Consider the following 18,680-nt stretch of genomic DNA (forward strand, 5'->3'; position numbering starts at 1 on the left):
GGAGTAATCAAGTTATTTAAGGAGGCATGGTGTTGGGGGGGGAGGTATGCATGTGGCACATGAGTGAATCTTCCATTTATCTTTGCTGTTCGATTCCAAGAGTGTTCTGAAACCGTGGAGCTGAGATGGGTGTCATGGAAGAATGGCTTCTTGGAGGTGTCTGGCTAAGTGGATGTATGGGGGAGCGAATCCAGGGAACTTCACCATAAATAAAAGGAAGTGCCTGGGAGCAGAACCTGCAGAGCTGCCCTGACTCAGGCTGTGTGTACGTGAGAAGAGTTCCAGAAATAGCAGTAAATAACAGTAAAGCTTTGCTTTCTATTTCCCCTGTAGCAACCCTCCGCTCAGCGAGGAGATGCTGCCGCCGGGGGAGTGGATGTGCCACCGCTGCACTGTACGCCGCAAGGTAAAGCCTCTCCATGATCCCTGCCCTTCCCACTGTCCATTTGAAACCTGAAGCCTGTGGTTTACACCTGCCTCTCCCCTCAATGTGTACATACACCACCAGAGTTGCTCTTTGTGCTCACAGTTGCAAAGGGCTTTGTTAGGAAAGCCTCAGAGCCTCAAAGGGCTGTTCGTTAGGAACAGGTTTAAAGAAAACTAAGGGGTCTTGATGAGACTCTCATATTTTTAACCTCACTAAACTAAAACTGAAATGCCTGTTGTGTTCTTGTCGAGCTGTGCCTTTTAAACTGTTTTCCTTCCCCCATTTCTGGAAAGGAGGGAGAGCTGAGGCACAGAGGGAATGGGAATGGCTCTCGTGCTCGAGGAGGTGAACTGTCTGCAGGTGGAACAGGAGCCACGTTAATGCAGCTTTGGTATTAGGACTGTGTTTTTTAGAAGTGTGACTTCACAGCAGTTGCACATCAGCAGAGGGTGAAATCACAGTGAGTTATGATTTCCTGGGCTGTTGTACAGGATGGGGAGGAGATGATTGGGCAAGATTGTGGCTTGTCTTTTTTTTTTTTTTTTGCCTTGATGCTCTTTCTCCAGGAAGCTGTCTTGCACAATGTAAACATCTTATTGCTATGACCACGTAAGGCTGTGTAGCAGAGGGTTTAGAAAACTATCAAGCAACTGTTCCCTTGAAGTGACACCCAAAACAGATTGGAAGAAAACTGTATGCTCAGCCTTTTGTTCCTGAAGCAATTGCCTTGTTATGCTTCCAGGGTACTGTTCAGCCATCTGCCAACAGTAACAACCAAGGTCACAAATCAAAAAAGAAATAATAAAAAGAGAGAGAGAAAAGAGAAAATATCCCAAACTTCTCTGTATTAAAAATTGCCTGACAACACTTAGCTCCTCTTGCAGACTGGCAGTGATGGAGTAGATTGGTTCCCCCATATGGGTGATGTTGGCAGGCACTGGAGCAGTGCACAGGTGCCTGTCCAGCCATGCAGTGTCCTCTCCTGCTGCAAAATGGATCTTGTGGTGATGGCAATGTATAGTTTTCCTCTGCTGCAGTTCTCTCTGCCCACCTAGTTCAATATTCTTGTCACCAAGAGATAGCAGAGTGGTGTTTGTACACCGTGCTTGTATTCTCCAGCCGACCTCAGTCCATTTTGGGTTTGGATGCAGTGCCAGGGATAGTAGACTGCATCAACAAGGAATGGTCTGCCATGGAATTTCTCAGTGTTGGTAGCAAACAGTTGTCTGATTTGTCAGGTGTTTAGGACTAGATGCTGTGAAATGTTGCCCTGATCTGGACTCCAGTATGGCTATCCTGAACATGCTAATGTTCTTCCCCATGCTTGGTTCTCTTCAGCTGTTCTGTCACCTGTATGTTAGCTGCAATCAAACTGTTTTTGCCAGGTCAAGGCTTTCCTGACTTCACGGGGGAAGTTGTAGTGAGCGGCTTGAGTGTTTTCAGATGCTGTTTGTCTTCAGTCACATATTTGTCAAGGTTGATGTGCTCTGTTTGTGGCCTCCATGATAAGCCTGCCTATTCATGTCGTGCAGAAGCGAGAACAGAAGAAAGAGCTGGGGCAGGTAAATGGATTGGTGGACAAATCTGGGAAAAGGACCACCTCCCCCACCAGTGACGCAGACCTGTTGGACAGGTCTAGCAGCAGCATCAGGGCTAATGCGCATGCCAGGATCTTGGAAAGGAGAGCAAGCCGGCCTGGCACTCCCACATCCAATGCCAGCACCGAGACCCCCAACTCAGAACAGAATGATGTGGATGAGGACATAATTGACGTGGATGATGACTCTGCCATTGCAGAAATGGACTGTGGGCAGCCCCAGCTGAAGCGACCCTTTGAGCTTCTTATTGCTGCTGCCATGGAAAGGAACCCAACGCAGTTCCAGTTGCCGAATGAGCTGACCTGCACCACAGCACTTCCAGGTGAGCAGTGCCTTGTGTAGTGTTGGTGATGATGTCTGCAGTTGCATTCTACTGCCCTCTCACCTCTTCTCCCTTTTGACTCCGTGGTCGTTGTGGCTCCAGTGATGTTGGTGAAAGCAGGTGCCTTTCAGGTGCGAGCTGTGGGGACACTGCTACTACACACCACCTCCATCAGCACTTGTGATAGATGCTGCTTGTTGTCACCTTGGTCTAGATCATCAGTCTGAAGAAAAAATCCAGTGGTCAAAATACTTGATTTTTGATTTTGTTATGATAATCTGATAATAAAGTAAATATATAGGATGTTACTAAAATGATTAAGCATAACATATCCCTGCCTTTAAAGACAATCTCTGTCACTCAAAACCAGACTTAATGGTTGATAAGGGTTCCTTAAGCAGCAATGTTTACCTTTTCTGTTTGCCTCTGCCCAACATTATTATGTGTATCTACCAGAAAGCAAATCTCTGCTATGTGGATAACCCAAAGCCTTTTAAAATTTACTTTCAGGTACTAGTAAGAGGAGGAGAAAGGAAGAAACCACAGGAAAGAATGTCAAGAAAGCACAACACGAGTTAGACCACAATGGTTTGGTTCCCTTGCCAGTGAAAGTTTGCTTCACATGCAACAGGTAATGGCTCTGCCAAGGAAGCTATTTACACCCTTCACAGGAACAAAGTTCTTGCTGAAATTAGTGGATGACCTGTTCCCTTTCCCCTTCATTATTTGTTTACAATCCTCTAAAGAAATGGAGAAAAAATCATTTTTGCTAAATAATAGGCATTTAACCATGGCAAGTGTAGGTGTGGCTAGAAAGAGTCTTTAAATGAAGCTTGAAGATTGACAAGATTGAGCTATCCTATCTCCAGTGTTTTACAACTAAGAGCAATTCTAAAGTGATGGTGGTTTAGTAAATGGAGATGTTTGTTTATGGTTCGTGAAGGAAGTGTGTAAGGAGGTGACCTTTAGGAAATAGAAATCTACTGAGAGACACATAAGCCCAAGGCAAATAGGAATATTGTGCTGAAATTGTAAATCTGAAAACCAGTACAAAATACTGATGGTTTTTATAGCTGCATAAAAAATGCACAGATCAATCCCGATTCAAAATGTCAGTGAAAATGAAACCTTTATTTCAGGAACCCAGTCAGAGTGAGTTTCTGGAAGTGGGCTGGAGGTTCAGGTGGGCTTTTGTGGAGAACAGCTGATGACTTTGTCATAGAGTGAAAGCTTTGTAGCCTGGGGATTCAGATGTAGTAGTTTTCTGGAGTTTCAGACTTGTTCTGTGAACATCGTGTGCAAGTCCGTGTCCCAACTTTACACACAATTCATGAGAGGAAAATTGTCGTAACCTAAACCTAGGATTTCCTCTTGATCTCTGAATTTTGCTTTACATGAATGCTTTTGCCTTAAGTGTGTTTTGCAGAAGGTCCACATAGATCAAGTTACAATTCAGAATCCTAATTTTAGGTGCAGGCAACAGTGTGGGGAAATTGGTGGTGGAAGATAAGCTGAAGTGGTTAGCCAAGCTGGCCTGAATGTTCTGTTTATGCTCTGTATGAGGACTAAGATATGGTTTTCTCTTTGCAGGAGTTGCAGAGTGGCACCTCTAATTCAGTGTGACTATTGCCCACTCCTGTTCCACATGGATTGTCTGGAGCCACCGCTTACTGCCATGCCTCTGGGTCGATGGATGTGCCCAAATCACATAGAACACGTGGTGGTAAGCAGGACTATGATTGCAGTATGGTAACCGGATGCTGGAGTGGAACCTGGCAGGTCCATTAAAGGACAAAGTACAACAAATGTAAAACAGCTTCTGAGCTCTTATTGCTCCCTCTAACGCTTGTAAAGCTCCTGCTGCAAGCAACGCGCTCTCCAAAGGAATGTGATGCTGCTCTCTGCAATAAAATATAAAGATGGGGGAACTCCTTCCTGTAACTGAAGCTGACAGCTCAGATTGTGGCTCACTGACAGCTTGTCTAGTTTTTGACTGGACTCCTTAAGATCTAGATGAGCTTCCAGAACTGGGATACAAAGCAGCACAGTGCTACAAATAGGGGAAGTAATTCTTTGCATGCTTAACCCAAAAAACTTTCATTCCAAGAGGGAATTTTCATTTGTGGAAAAGCTGTGTGCTTGAGACTTAAATACTCAGGAAACAGGGGGCTGAAACAAAGGGCTTGTGCCCAGACAAACTGCTTCTGAGAGCATTGATGCTGCTTAGTTGGCCTCTAAATGCTTTTGTATTCATCTCCAGCAATGTGCCCTTTAACAGAAGTGGTTAGTGCTGCAGGAAACAAATAGTCTAAAGCTGAGCTGATGCTCTACTGCCAGTGCTACGAGGCATTATGAAAGTCTTAGGGTACTTTAGAGTGACCCACAGATCCCTAACTCCTGTGGCATTATCTGATCACCCAGCTGAACCAGAAGAACTTGACCCTGAGTAATCGGTGCCGAGTATTTGACCGGTTCCAGGACACCATATCTCAGCACGTTGTCAAAGTGGATTTCTTAAACCGAATCCATAAGAAACATCCTCCGAATCGCAGAGTTCTTCAATCAGTGAAGAGAAAAGGTTTGAAGGTATGTGTAAACTAGTAGTAATTGGTGAAAATCCCTGTGTAGATACTCCAGTTTGGAAGGGAAACCAGCACACCTCATAGGGATAAGCCCCCTGTGGCAGGAGGAAGAGGATGGAGTCCGAATGAATGTGTTGGTGAGATGTTTGGGAGTCAGCAGTTACTTTTCACTACCTGTAGGATTTAAGAAGTTTATCTTTCAACCATAAGACTCAACTGTTACAAGTAAGCCTTTAAATCCAGCACAAGCATAGAAAGTACGACACAAAACCTCCCAAAGGTCGCCCTGCAGTCAGATTTGGGGCTGTTGTGTGTGCTGACAGAATACCTGAAAAGTGCCGCACAGGCTTCCCTTCTCACTTGGCTTTTTTTGCATGGCTTCTCACATGCTGTAGTCACCGTGTTGTACTGAAGTCATGCCTGACCTAAGGGAATAAAACCCATTAATTTCAGCATGGCTACATCAATTCAATGTACTCAGGCCTTAATACTTGTACTGTCTGCAGGGCTCCTTTGGGTGGGAAAGCAGCAAACACAAAGCCTAGTGCTGATTAGGCACTTTGTTTAAGGAGTCTTTCTTAAGTAATTGTTCTCATGTGTGATCTTCCTTCTCTGCAATGTAGGTTCCTGATGCTATAAAGTCCCAGTACCGACTTCCACCCCCGTTACTTGCGCCTGCAGCAATTAGAGACGGCGAGTTGATCTGTAACGGGATCCCTGAGGAACCTTTGCAGAAGCACCTTTTGAACACTGAGCACTTAGCCAGCCAGACAGAACAACAGGAGGTAAATGAAGTCAAATGCTTGGACTCTGTGTCTGTAGGTGTTTTGGTACAAAGATCCTCTTCCATTTCAGTCATGATGGAGCAGTTGTCTAGGAAACCAATCTCAAACTCCTGTCTGAAGGGTGATAGCTTGTCTTGTCTCTGACACCTTTGCCCATTAAAACTTCATGTTGGCTTTCCAGGTGAGATGTAAAACTCATTTGACACTTCGGGGATGTGGTGAAATAGTCTTCTGGCCTTAAGAGTGGAGTTGAGAGCTTTCTGTCTAGGTGCCGTCTTTATTTCCAGGCTGATGGGGAAATACTTTCCACTTTGATTATGTAATGCTGCTCTCTGACATGTTTATTTGTATGCTAACATCACTTTTCTAGGCCACTTTTTATTGCAGATGGAATTGGATGTATAAATCAAGGTCAAATGAGTGTTTAAATCTTGTATGAAACTTCAGGCCAGATTCCACAGTGTGAAGACATGTTGCTTTGCAATCAGTGGTGCAGTCAAGTCCTTCTGTTAGCTCAGGCAGGGTTCTTCTTGTGGCAGGTGCACATGCACCATGGAGCTTAAAACCTGGAATAAATCTTTTGGTCTTCCTGGACCTCATGTAAAAGGAAAGGTGCTCTCCACCCCAGCTTTGGCAGGTGACTCCCTGTACCTGAGGTAGAGCAGCTACAGAATAAGTTGGAGGATTGTGTTTGGCTACAAGCCCAAATAAGTGAAAGATGTGTTTGTAGTTAGCTGAAGAGTTGCAGCACTTAACAAGTGAAGAGAAGGAGGAGTTTGGGAGTGAGGAAGTATGTCTGCTGCCTTCTCCCTCCTTTAATCTCTGTCCTATCCCCAGCACAGAGATAAACAGTATGTAATTTTGTTTGTACTTTTGTGCCTTTGGGCAAAATTTTCTCCTGATTCTAGATGAGCAGCAGAGCAGGTGCTGTAGTTCCAGGCTGCATCTGAGCAGTCAGGAGCACAGCGAGGCAGCAGGATTTCCTCAAGCTGGTGAACGATAGAGTAGCAGTTGAGGTTTGGAGCACTGCTGCCTCCAGAGCTAACCTGCACTTCTCTCTTCCTTCCAGTGGCTCTGTAGTGTTGTTGCGCTCCAGTGCAGCATATTGAAACATTTATCTGCTAAGCAGATGACTTCGCTTTGGGACTCTGAACAAACAGAGAAGGCTGATATTAAGCCTGTTATTGTGGCAGATGGCTCACTCGCCAACCCTTACCAGGCAGCTGACAAGGCACCCACACCTTCCCTCTATTCCATGTCATCCTGCACCTCAGGGATTACCACCCAGAATTCCTTGAGCTCCTCACAATCCCAGCAGACTTTGTCACAGGAAGATGTCAACTGCAGCTCTTGTATAGACAAACCCAAGAAGGTGTCTTCTTGCGGGACTGCGAACGGGCCGACAGCCTCTGACATTAAAGTGAATGGGCCTCATTTCTATGGTGTTTCGTCGGAATCCTCAGCACAGTTGACTGACTCCCAGAGGCTAATGGGATCTGGGAACACAATACCTGTTTTGTCTCACCGGCAAACGTGGCCTCGGCCCCTCACACCCCCAGCGAGTTGTGGACTTCTGAATCACACCATCGGAACCATTGTCAAAACAGAGAACGTAGCAGGACCTGTTTCTTGTGCACAAAGGGGTTCTGCGCCGGTCACGAGTTTGCCTACGTCCATATCGAGCTCCTGTGCCAGCCTGGAGACCACCAGCACTTTGCAAAGAAAGAATGTGCAGATGCAGATCGGCCCTCCGCTGACGGCAGAGCTGCGGGCAGGGGGGTCCCCCCTCACTGCCACCCGTGCTCTCACCCCTCCCCAGGCTGCAGGAGAAGGGATCTCAGCTGTTGGGTCCACAAACAGATTCTGTTCACCAGCACCACCTTCAGGTACGTGCTGAACCACTGACCTTGGCCCTTGGGTTGGGAGATGTTGAGGCTAAACCCCAGGCAGAACCTCGAGGCTGTAGGTCTCCGTGGAGAGCCAGAAGTTTCTCAGGTCTCCTCTCTCTTAGGTAGGTCCCTTTATGGGAGCCATAGGATGTATTTTTGCTGGCTAAATATACCTGAGAGGGGAACTCTGGCCTGAGAAGCAGGATAGTAGGTCAGTTTAATTCTGGAAAGCAACAGTAGTTCTAAATCATTTGGCTGCTGCATCGCTGTTCAACAGCTGCTGCTTTAAAACCCCAACGCTGCTGTAAAACTACTGATTTGTTTCAAATGGCCACTTGGATTGCAAGGTAGTCAGTCCTCTCACTCCCAGCTCTCTGGGAGATCTCATCCAGAGGAACTGTTCACACAGTGGCTGTGTCCCCTAACACAGGTATGGTTGGAGTCTTCAGCTGCTCAGCCTTGATGCTGGAGGATGTGGAAGCTGTGGTCTGATAATACAGGGTCGTTATGGACTTGGGTATGCTAGAGATCCTGGGTTGTACCCACAAACCTTGCTAGTAAGAGCAAGGTATATAAAAAAGTGTACATATACCCATTTTTCAGTGTAAAAACATTAAATCAAAGACACTGATAGATGTAGAGGTCAGAGTAAATGCCCATAGCTAAAATTTTTGTAGAAGAAGCTTTCACTTACAGCATTCTCCTCCCTTTCCCCACACCAGCTCAACACTCAAACTAGCAAAAACCCTATGTGCAGGTTGGGTGGAAGCAGTCACTGAAGAGCATGTGTCAGAGCTGTGTGTCCCTTCTCATGCGGTTCAAGCTGCACAGTGTCAGACTTGCATGGAGTGGCTCAGATTTGGTGATTGCAAAGCAGCAGAGGCAACATTTTTTTATAATTCTTTGTAAAATTCTGCAATGAGTAACTTCTGGGCTTTGCCTTGTGTTTGGAAGCAGTCCCCAGGGTACTTGGCCTTCTTGCTTATTGCTGAATAAACTTGGTTACTCTGAGGCTGTTGATTTGACCGTGCCCTGTTTAGAAATGCAAGGCTGGGAGAGGTTCTGGTGGAGGAAATGAGACCATGTTATAGAAAACTTGTTGCTTGTGGTTTGAAGAGCACTGCAAACCCTACATAATTTTGCAGTTACTTTAGATGTTAAGTAATTGCCTTTGGTGCAAAGTTCGTGTTGTACAAAATGCAGATCAAATCATTGCTTTGGTGCAGTGTCTCTTGGGGAAGGTGTAAATATTTAGATTTTTCCATCTAACACGATGCATTTATATATATTTATAACAGAAATTATGGTATGCAAATTTTGCCGCTGAGTACAAAAATACAAATCACTCATGACTTTATTTTGCCATAAATTGTAGGCTTAGAGTAGTTGTATTTCTAAGCAAACCAAGTCAAGATGATCTGGTATCAAGAACACATTAAAGGGATTTTATTTCCTGGCATTTGCCATTGCCTCTTTCAGCTGCATAGTCACTGCCAAAGCAGGAGGGTTTTATTTTGTAAGTAATAAAATCTGCCTATGACTGTCACGTTTTTACTGGACAATGATGTATGTCCCAGAATTTATAATAGTATAGAAATAAAAATGGGGCAATTGAAATGCATGTTCAGACCTAGACAAGCTATTTGGCAAAGGTCTCTTAGGTTTCATAAACTTTTCAAGCTCCTGGGGAGCTGGTACTCCTCTTTCCAGTGTCTGTAGGACATCACAGGGAGTAGAAGCTTAAATGTATAGGTCCAGAATTCCTCCTACAGCTGAAGGTGGGGCAGAAGTCGGTGGCTGGCTCTGTTGGAGGCACACACTAGCCCTTCTGTGAGCAGAAGAAAGCTCCTGGCCTCTAGTTCAGGCCTTTTTTAAAGCACAGCTATGAGCAAAATGAGTCATTCTAATGAGCTTGGCAGGCAAGAAGAGCCTGAGGGCTGGGTGCATGTCTGGTGAACGTCACAGTGACAAATCTTCTCTACACCATCTCTCTCTGTAGATGGTAAGGTCAGTCCCAGCACCTTATCCATAGGAAGCGCTTTAACTCTACCCTCATCACTCACTTCAAACTCTGCAGCTATGCTGGACCTCACCAGTTCCCTGAAAGCATTTATGGACGGCGGTGAGTATGTAATTCATTATCAGTCTCTACTAGCCCTGCGTGTTTGCTTCCCTAAAGCATTCCATCTCTGCTTGAGGAAAAGTTCCAGAGATAAAGGAGGGTTGCAGTCAGGTGAGGGAAGGGGTTGAGTATACATTACCTCAAATATGTCACATGCTTCCCTGCTTGTAGTGTTGCCAAGGCAGCAAGGCCAATGAAGTGTTTCTGCCTGAAGCTTTTCTGGGGAAGGATCACAAATGGGCTGCTTTCCAGGTGGAATTCACGTGCAGAAACCTGCAGTCCTGCCATGTTGTGGTGCTAGCTGCAATCCAGAGCTGTTCCCAGCAGGCGTAAAGGCAGCAGCAATAGATCTTGGAGCAGAGCAGTCACCTGAGTGGTGATGCTCTAATGGGCCAGTTAATTTTCTGATTTATTTCTGCTTCCATCAGTCTCCTAGACTGGCCTGGTTTTTATTTCCTTTTGTTGCACTTGGCAAGAGATGCCAAGCCTTAGCTGAGTGCCTTCAGGAGGAGGTGGAGATTGCTGAGCAGCAATCGGCAGTAGCACAGCAAGGCTGATGCCAGAGATGACTTCTACTTCTGAAGAATAGCCTTTCTGGCATTGCCAGTGTGACCCTCTTTTCTTGGGTGAACCCCACCTGCCCTCTCTGCTGTTGGGAAAGGCTGTTACAGCTCTTCCTCCTCTCCTTGCCCTTTTAACTGTCATTGATGTGGAGAAAGCTCTTGGAAGAAGAGGTTAACCAGCCTCCTTGCTGCAAGAAAGCAGACCTCTGTAGGGCTCTACAAAGCTAAATACTTCAGAGCTATCAGCAACAGATCTGCTTTAAAGCTCATTAATAATATTGTCTGAGTTGCCCTGTTTGGTTTAATTGACCCTGCTGTGAGCATGTGACTCAAGAATGAGCCTGTAGCAGCTTCAAAGGTGGTGACAGCTCTTCTCTGCCATGCAGGGCTGGACTGTATAACCACATAAGAGCTTCACAGGAAGGACCCAACGTGCTGCCCAGTGGCCACCTGTTGATGCTGAGCCAAAGCAGCAGATTTTCAACTTTTATCCCTCCTTGTTGCCCTACACTTCTGCTTGCTGCTTCAGCTGTAGCTCTCCAGCCATGTCTGGCACTGTCCTCACACTGTGTTCACAGATCATGTGATGTAATAGCTCACCTATGTGTAAGATTCTTGATATTACAGAATTGGTCAAGTCTTTGCTGTTGAAGCAAAAGACAAGTTTGAAAGTGGGACAGTTAAACCCACTGCAGCTCAGATTGCACTCAACTTACTGATTGCTTTTTGTTTATTAACAGAGATTGAGATAAATATGCTGGATGAGCAGCTGATCAAGTTTCTGGCCTTGCAGAGAATACATCAGCTCTTTCCTCCCAAAGCTCAGTCTCTAGCGAGCAGTGTCAGTTCCCATCAGCAATCTCCTGTGGGAAATCACATTGAAGGTAAGAGCAGCCCTAGAATAGTTGGGTTGTGGTGAGCTTTTTGGCACTCCCTTGCCTATTCCTTGAAGAAGATCTCCCTCTTCTTCTGGTATCTGTCTGATGCTGCCTTTCACTTTTCTTTCCTCTCATCTGCCCACTCTGGATGGTGTCCACTGGCCAGAAACTCCTTCAGGTTTCTCTCCTTAATTATTTACAAATTTCAGAAATGGGAATACCTTCACTAACTTCAGATTTTCTGCTGGAAATCTTTAGTGAAGTTGTGTCTTATTCATCTTAGAATTAGCAACAGATAGGAAGGTTCAGCTCAGGTGCTTGGCGGGATTATTTTTTTGTCCTCACCTTCGAGATGGGCAAGAGAAATCTGTGAATTCCTGCTCTCTTTGTAGAGAAGTTGCTTGTGAGAGAAGTACACAAGCAGGAGGAACTGGGGCACAGAATATAAATGTGACATTGTCGTTGCCCCTTCAGAACAATGTCACTGTCAAGCTGAAACCACTAAATATGATAAATGCAAATAATGAAAAACAACTTGCACTTCTGTTGAAAATCTCCAGATTCCCAAGTTCAGCTTTGGCTTTGTGATCACTGGTATCACCTAAAGCTGCAGGGCCAACATGACTGCGTGTTCCTCTGCATGCAGCCAGTCAGTTTAATCTGCTTTCAAGCACTAACTGGTCAGCCTTGCTGTGGAAGCAGTTCGCTGCTCCCCCTCTGCCAGGCCTGGGGGTAAATATCCCAGATAAGATCTTTGGAAGTCTGCTAACAGTCAGTACTCTTTTTTTCTGAAGCTCTGTGCTCTGCTTGCTGCTGTAGCATCACAGCATTCCCTAAATGCTTTGTCAATCTTCTTGTGAGCACTGCGGTAGGACACAGCAGCAGGCTGTGAGCTGCCTTCCTGCTCTGGAAATTCTTCAGCGGTCTGCCTTTCTCAGGGCAGATCCGTGCTGTCTTAACCCATCACCCTTTTTGGGCAGGAATGATGCATCCAACTGACTGTTTAGCATTGCTGATGAAATGGTAGATTCGAAGCCCTGCAGAGCCAGACAGCTGAAAGGACTCATGCAGGGTAGCCAGGCAGAGGTGGAACCTGCATGCCCTGCAGCAGTGCCTCCTGACTAGGTGCCTCTGCAAACATGCTTTCACAATCCTCCTGTTTTGTTCTTTGGTTTCACACTCTTGGGTGTGATGCTGCCATGTAGATGTGCTATCAGGAGAGGCCTAAACTCAGTGTATAAGGGGTTTGCCTCCAAAAGACAGTGCTGAAATGCTGGCTAGGCCTGTGTGACCCACTGGAGTTCTGTATCTGTTCCACAGAAGACTTTCTGTCCAGTTAACATGGGCATGTGAGTGTGTGATCTGAGCTTGGAGCTGCTCTAGGGACTCAACCCTGGACCAGCCGTTGTCCAGTGTACCATAGGGACCGACCTGAGGGTAAAGGAGTCCACTGAGTAAATCATCCTGTGCTGGGAGCTGGGTTGGTCCCTGGCCAAGCCCTGTTCAACCCATGTGCTTTTCCTGCAGCTTCACTAGAAGTGAAATTGCAGCTGTTAAGTTGGTGGCATTCACCAGCACCAATTTTTTTTAAGTGGCACTTTGACAACAAAGACTGAGTTCTTTGATTCCCTAGAGTGGAAGAGATTAAGAAAGAAGTCAGTGGTAGGAGGCATGTGTGTTCCTCAGCGTGGCTCCATTGTGCACACTCGGTGTTAATGTTCCCCTGGTTGCATGGCTTATGTGGGTTATTGGAGAGAGCAATTTTCTCTGACTGGCAAAAAGATGTTTAATGCACAAATATTCCTAGAGGGTTGAGAGTTGGAGTTTAAGCCAAAGCTAACTGCATGCTCCTTAGGATCTGTGTTTTCTGAGCTGGAGACACTGGGGTCAAGCAGCTTTCCCAGCTGATAACATTGTTCAAGTAGTTTCTTTTTATCTTGCAGCTCAAAGAAAGGAAGTGCAAGCCCGGGCGGTGTTCTATCCTCTGATGGGCCTGGGGGGTGCAGTCAATATGTGCTATCGAACCCTCTACATTGGGACAGGTGAGTAGCTTTTTCCTGCCCTGACCTTTCAGAATCAGGGTGGTTCTCCCAGACCCTCCCTAAGGTGTTTGCCAAGTGGGTGTCAAAGGAAACATTGTGGCTGCTGGGATTCTGCTCTACCAAGAAATGTGGAAATCCCCTGCCTGCCTTGAACCTTTGTGGGATGGTGTCTTTGTAACCTGGTGTAACACTAGCAGAACAGCTGTCCTGGAGATTCAGTGCCTGACTGATGCAGAGAAGAGTAACGATTTGCTTGCAGGTTTCATTCCTTGCTGCTTAGATTATTCTGGTGCTCAGAGTAGACCCAGCAGGAGTGAGAAATGCTCTCCCACCTTTATGGAACTGCTCACTCCCTTCCCCCACCGAAACTTTGTACGGTGGCTTATCGTAGCATTATTCATGCAGTCCTGGGAGCAGGACAAAGGCAGTTGCTCCCCTGTTGTTTTGCTAATTGAAGTTTTAATTCTGTCTCTTGTTCTCTGCCGCCAGACAGTAGTGTTTTTCTCCCCACAAAACTGAGCCTGTTTGTCTTCCCCCTTGACAGGAGCTGATATGGATGTGTGCCTTACAAGCTATGGTCACTGTAACTACGTGTCTGGCAAACATGCCTGCATATTCTATGATGAGGTAAGTGCCTGAGTGATTTTATTTTATTATTATTATGATTATTATTTTTACTATTTGGCCTACATGGCAGTGGGAGCTGGAGGTGCAGGCAGCAGGTTGTCTTTGTGTGGTGCTCCTTTGTGGATTACAAAGTAAGAGCCAGGACTCTGTGAATGGTTTCACTCCAGCGAAGGCTGCGTCAGCGTTTTGTGTCAAACCCTTTTCTGAAGCACAGAGCTCTGCCAGCATGATTCCTCTGAGCTAACTGCCTGTGGGCAAAGACTGACCACAACTCGACTGTCACTGCTGCTGTCTGGGGAAAGAAAAAGTCATAGAAATGGTCTGATACTTCTTGATCGAGATGTGTTGTTAAGAAAAGCTTAACTCGCTGGAACAAACCAGGGAACTGCTCTGAGTCTCTTATTTTCAGGTGTGATGGGGGAGCAAAGCATTCACACCATCTGCAGTACTCTGTATAAATTATTCTTTTACCTAAAATTTGGTTAAACTCACAGCTTAAACGGAAGTCTACAATTGCTCCTTAACTACTGCCCAGAGATTAGTTTGTTCTTGAAGTAAACAGACCATCAGGCCTGCTAATAACAGCACTGCAGGAGATGTCTCTTAGCATGGAAATGGTCTTTGAAGCAAGATTGAGCCTTTTATATCAACCATTTGTCCAGGATTAACCCCCAGCCAGCTTTAGCTGTTACTCTAGTGCACTGCAAGCTACAAAACACACTTGGTTATGGGATCCACACCCTAAATCTGTGTGGAAGCATTTGCTCATGGTGATCAGTCCTAAATCAGGCTCTAGGCACTGACTTTCCACACTCCAGCAGGTCTCCTATGGCTGTGGTCACTTCGGAGAGGCTGAATTTCCCTTCCTGAGCTCTGTCTGCTGGTTCTCCTGCAGTCCAGCAGGTTCCTTCAAAACTTACTCTCCTGTGCATGGGGAGTTTTTGTAACTTGATTAAAGCTCTATAGTCCCTAGGGGACAAGGCCTTCAGCTCTCAGATGATTCCTGTGAGCTAACCTGAAATCTCCTCTGCTCTGTCAACATCCTCTGCAAAGCTCAGCTGAGCGTGACGCTGCTTGTGTAATGCTGCATGTCAGAGTAATGTCTCCTGGCATTTCAGTGTCTGCAGAAGGCCTGTAAATCCCAGGCTGCCTCTATCCTGCGGCTGCTGCAGCACGTGGCACCTCTCTTGCCATCTTGTGTCTGCTTTCCAAAGCACATCTCTTCCTGCTAGGCACAGGTATTGGGCCAGGTTTGCATCAGATGTGCCTGTAAAATGGTGTGCTCACTCTGTGAGCATCAGCTTGAATATCCTGATTGCGGAAGATCTGTTGGTTAAAGTGCAGTAGGTAAAATTCATTCCCCTTTGTCCTCCTTCCCTGCCAGGAAGCAGCTTTTGCTAGAAAGGTGGTGATTCTGTGAGAGCCACACACGAGGGTTGGGTTGGTAGTCTCTGTAGCTGGAGGATGTTTATCTGTTCTCATTTAATCATCAGCAATTGTAGGGAGAGATTGTGATTCAGTGCTCCAAAGGGGTGTATGGGCAGAAGCCCTTCTGACTGACAGAGGGCAGGTTTAGATTGGATATTAGGAAGAAATTCTTCCCTGTGAGGTGCTGAGGCACTGGCACAGGTTGCCCAGGGAACCTGTGTCTGCCCCATCCCTGGAAGTGTTCAAGGCCAGGTTGGACAGGGTTTGGAGCAACCTGGTCTGGTGGAAGGTCTCCCTGCACATTGGCACAGAACTGAAACAAGATGGTCTTTAAGGTCCCTTCCAACCTATTCCATGACTTGATGTCTCAATTCCCTCCTCTTTCTTTGCTTTTCAGAATACAAAGCATTACGAGCTGTTGAACTACAGTGAGCATGGGACGACTGTGGACAATGTTCTGTATTCGTGTGACTTCTCGGAGAAGATGGCTCCTACTCCTCCCAGCAGTATTGTTGCCAAAGTGCAGAGTGTGATAAGTGAGTGTTGAGGCAGCATCAGCCCCAAGTACCACCACAGGGAGTTATTGGGGAGGGGAGGCGGGAGCAGGTGGAAATCAATCCCTTGTTTGGTGCCCCTTGTAAAAAGGGGAGCCTCGCTGTGGGCCTCAGCTGGGACCTTCCTCTCTAGCCTGGAGAGCTCTCTGCTCTGCTCTAAACCCCACTCCTGCCTCCAGTGCTGGAGTTACCAAGCTCCAGGTCCCTGTCCCACATCAGCTCCAGTGTGCAGCCGGCTCAGAGCAGGCCTGAGGCATTTCCCCATGTGTGTTTCTCCCCTCCCAGACTGTGAGTGAGTGATCTGGGCTGCACTGCAGGCATCCTGTCCCCACGTGGCTTACTCCTGCTCTCCACCTGATCATCTTCCTCTTTTTTGGCTGCCAAAATAGATATGTAAATGCCTCTACCTCTCCAGGGCTGTGAGAAGATTCCCATTTCCCTTTTATCAGTTGCTCACTGCAGACTGAAATGCCTCATGGATAGAGGATCTTCCCCTGAGGCAACTCAGCGGTCACCCCAGTGGATAAAAAGAAGCTGCCACTGACCTGCCCAAATCTTACCATGTTTTTATTCTTTCCCAGAACGACATAAAAGCAGAAAACAAGAAGAGGAGCCACATGAAGAAGCTGCTGTGATGAACTCACAGGCACAAGGGCAGCATCGGAAACCCTGTAACTGCAAAGCCAGCAGCTCCAGCTTGATCGGGGGCAGCGGGGCTGGCTGGGAGGGGACAGCTCTGCTCCACCACGGCAGTTACATCAAGCTGGGCTGCCTGCAGTTCGTTTTCAGCATCACCGAATTTGCGACCAAACAGCCCAAGGGGGACACTGCCTTAGTACAAGACATGGACTTGGAAGAGAAGCTTTCTCTGAAACCCCACCAGGTGCCCGTGCTGCGGTCCAACTCAGTTCCTTAGGAACTTTTAGGAAGAGAGCTTTTTTTTTTTTTTGGAGTAAGGAGAACAACACCCTCAGACTCTTGCAATGCAAAACTGTACAAACCAAGGTGGGATTTTTGTGTCGGCCCAGAGACTGTTCACAAGCCGTTTGCATGAAATGAAGAACGTTTAACTTTTTTTAATTTTTCTTTTTTGCTCAAGTTTTAGGGGCATTTGCACATATATTTGTACTATACATTTCATTTTAAAAGGAAAACTGCAGTGAGAGCAGGACGTGTCAGAGCGAGGGGCGACCGCTGTCTGACTCGAGGACTCTCTCTGACAGATAGTTCCCATGCAGTTGTAAAATAATCAGAAACTTGTTCTATTTTGTGCCAGTGACAATAGTTTTATATTAAAAGAGAAATACAGTTTTCATACAGCAAATCTATACAATATCATTGTTTTATTTAATGTAAAGAAGCGCTCTTCTTCCCACAGTTATTTTTCCCATCCCTCCCTGCTATGGTTGCACTACAAGTAGCTACTGTGTATTATGGGCAGTAAGAAACGAGTTCTTTTCCTGGTGTCCATCCTATTTTTTATTTCAGATAAGGAAAAGTGTTGGATTCTGTGTAAATACATCAGTGATGGCATTTTTCAATGTTTTGAAGCTGTGTACAGTGCTACATGTGGTATGACGTTCCTCAAATTGTCTATTGTAGCAGATCGTTTGTCGTAACCTGTCTGTCTCTTTTGTTTCTCTGCCACCTCCCCGCAGCAGAACAGCTAGTTCCACTGTACATAGTAATTGTAACGTTTTAGACTTTACAGAAACTTTCCTGTATTCTGTATATAAAAAAAAATACTTCACATTCTGTTTTCTTGACTGTCTGTCTTCACTCGTGTCTCCACAACCTGGAGCTTCCCCAGAGTGTCTGACCACAGTGGAGGAGCCTGAGGTGGAGGACAGGGATGGGATGGAGGGAGCCTGGTCTCCTGTGGGAGGATGCTGGTGGTGATGGAGGGAAGGAATGAGGGCTGGAAGGTGAGGTGGGAGGGACTTCTGAACGTCATCTAGTCCAACCCCCTGCAATAAGCTGGAACATCTCCAACTTGGTCAGGTTCAACCTGACCTCAAATGTTTCCAGGGATGTGGCATCCAGTTCTGGGTTCCTCAGGACAAGAGACATGGAACTCCTGGAAACATCCTGGAAGATGAGGGGACTGGAACACCTCAGCTGTGAGGGAAGGTTGGGGGAGCTGGGCCTGTTTAGCCTGGAGAAAAGCAGATTGAAGGGATCCTAGCAATGAAGTGTCTGAAAGGGGATGTCAAGAGGACAAAGCCAGGCCCCTCGTAGTGGTGCTGAGAGGCAATAGGCAGAAACTGGAACACAGGCAGTTACAGCTGAAAATTAGGAAGGGCTTCTTCACTGTGTGTGTGACTGAGCTCTTGGCCACCGGCTGCCCGGAGGTTGTGGAATCTCCTTCCCTGGAGATATTCAAAAGCCATTTGGGCACACTCCTGTGTGACAAGCTGTGGGGACCCTGCCTGAACATGGGAGGCTGGACTAGATGACCTCGGGTGGTCCCTTTTTTTACAGAGAGCGGTCAGGCATTGGAATGTGCTGCCCAGGGAGGTGGTGGATTCACCGTTCCTGTAGGTGTTCAGGACTAGACTGGATGTGGCACTTTGTGCCATGGTGAAGTAACAACGGTAGGGTTGGACTCGATGATCTTTGAGGCCTCTTCCAACCGGGTTGATCCTATGATTCTGACCTGAACCATCCTGTGATCTCCTCGGGGAAGGAGCGGTGGGGTCCGGCCCCGGGAGAGCAGCGACTCTCCCTTTCCCCATCCCCCGGCGCATCAATCGGGTGCTGCTCTGACCCGCACTCTCGTGCCACGTGGGCCACGAGTCCTGCTCGCTCACCCTCTCCCTACCCCCGCGCTCTGCCGCGGCAGGAGGACGCGGACCTTGCCCGC

The 18,680-nt window shown here is 46.7% G+C and overlaps 1 protein-coding gene across 1 annotated transcript; it reads left to right on the plus strand.

Moving 5' to 3' along the window:
- Nucleotides 1–309: 309 nt before the first annotated feature.
- Nucleotides 310–17,583, plus strand: PHF12 (PHD finger protein 12; the record flags this gene model as incomplete). The annotated part of the gene is made up of 13 exons (XM_009075881.1): nt 310–406; nt 1,960–2,347; nt 2,858–2,978; nt 3,938–4,070; nt 4,769–4,933; nt 5,553–5,714; nt 6,784–7,600; nt 9,603–9,725; nt 11,029–11,172; nt 13,110–13,208; nt 13,753–13,835; nt 15,661–15,799; nt 16,399–17,583. Coding segments are annotated over 13 exons (2,806 nt in total), but the record flags the coding sequence as incomplete, so codon positions are not given.
- Between the last annotated feature and the right edge of the window lie 1,097 nt (nt 17,584–18,680).

The sequence above is a fragment of the Acanthisitta chloris genome, unplaced genomic scaffold, assembly GCF_000695815.1.
Source record: "Acanthisitta chloris isolate BGI_N310 unplaced genomic scaffold, ASM69581v1 scaffold26555, whole genome shotgun sequence".
Taxonomy (NCBI): Eukaryota; Metazoa; Chordata; class Aves; order Passeriformes; family Acanthisittidae; genus Acanthisitta; species Acanthisitta chloris.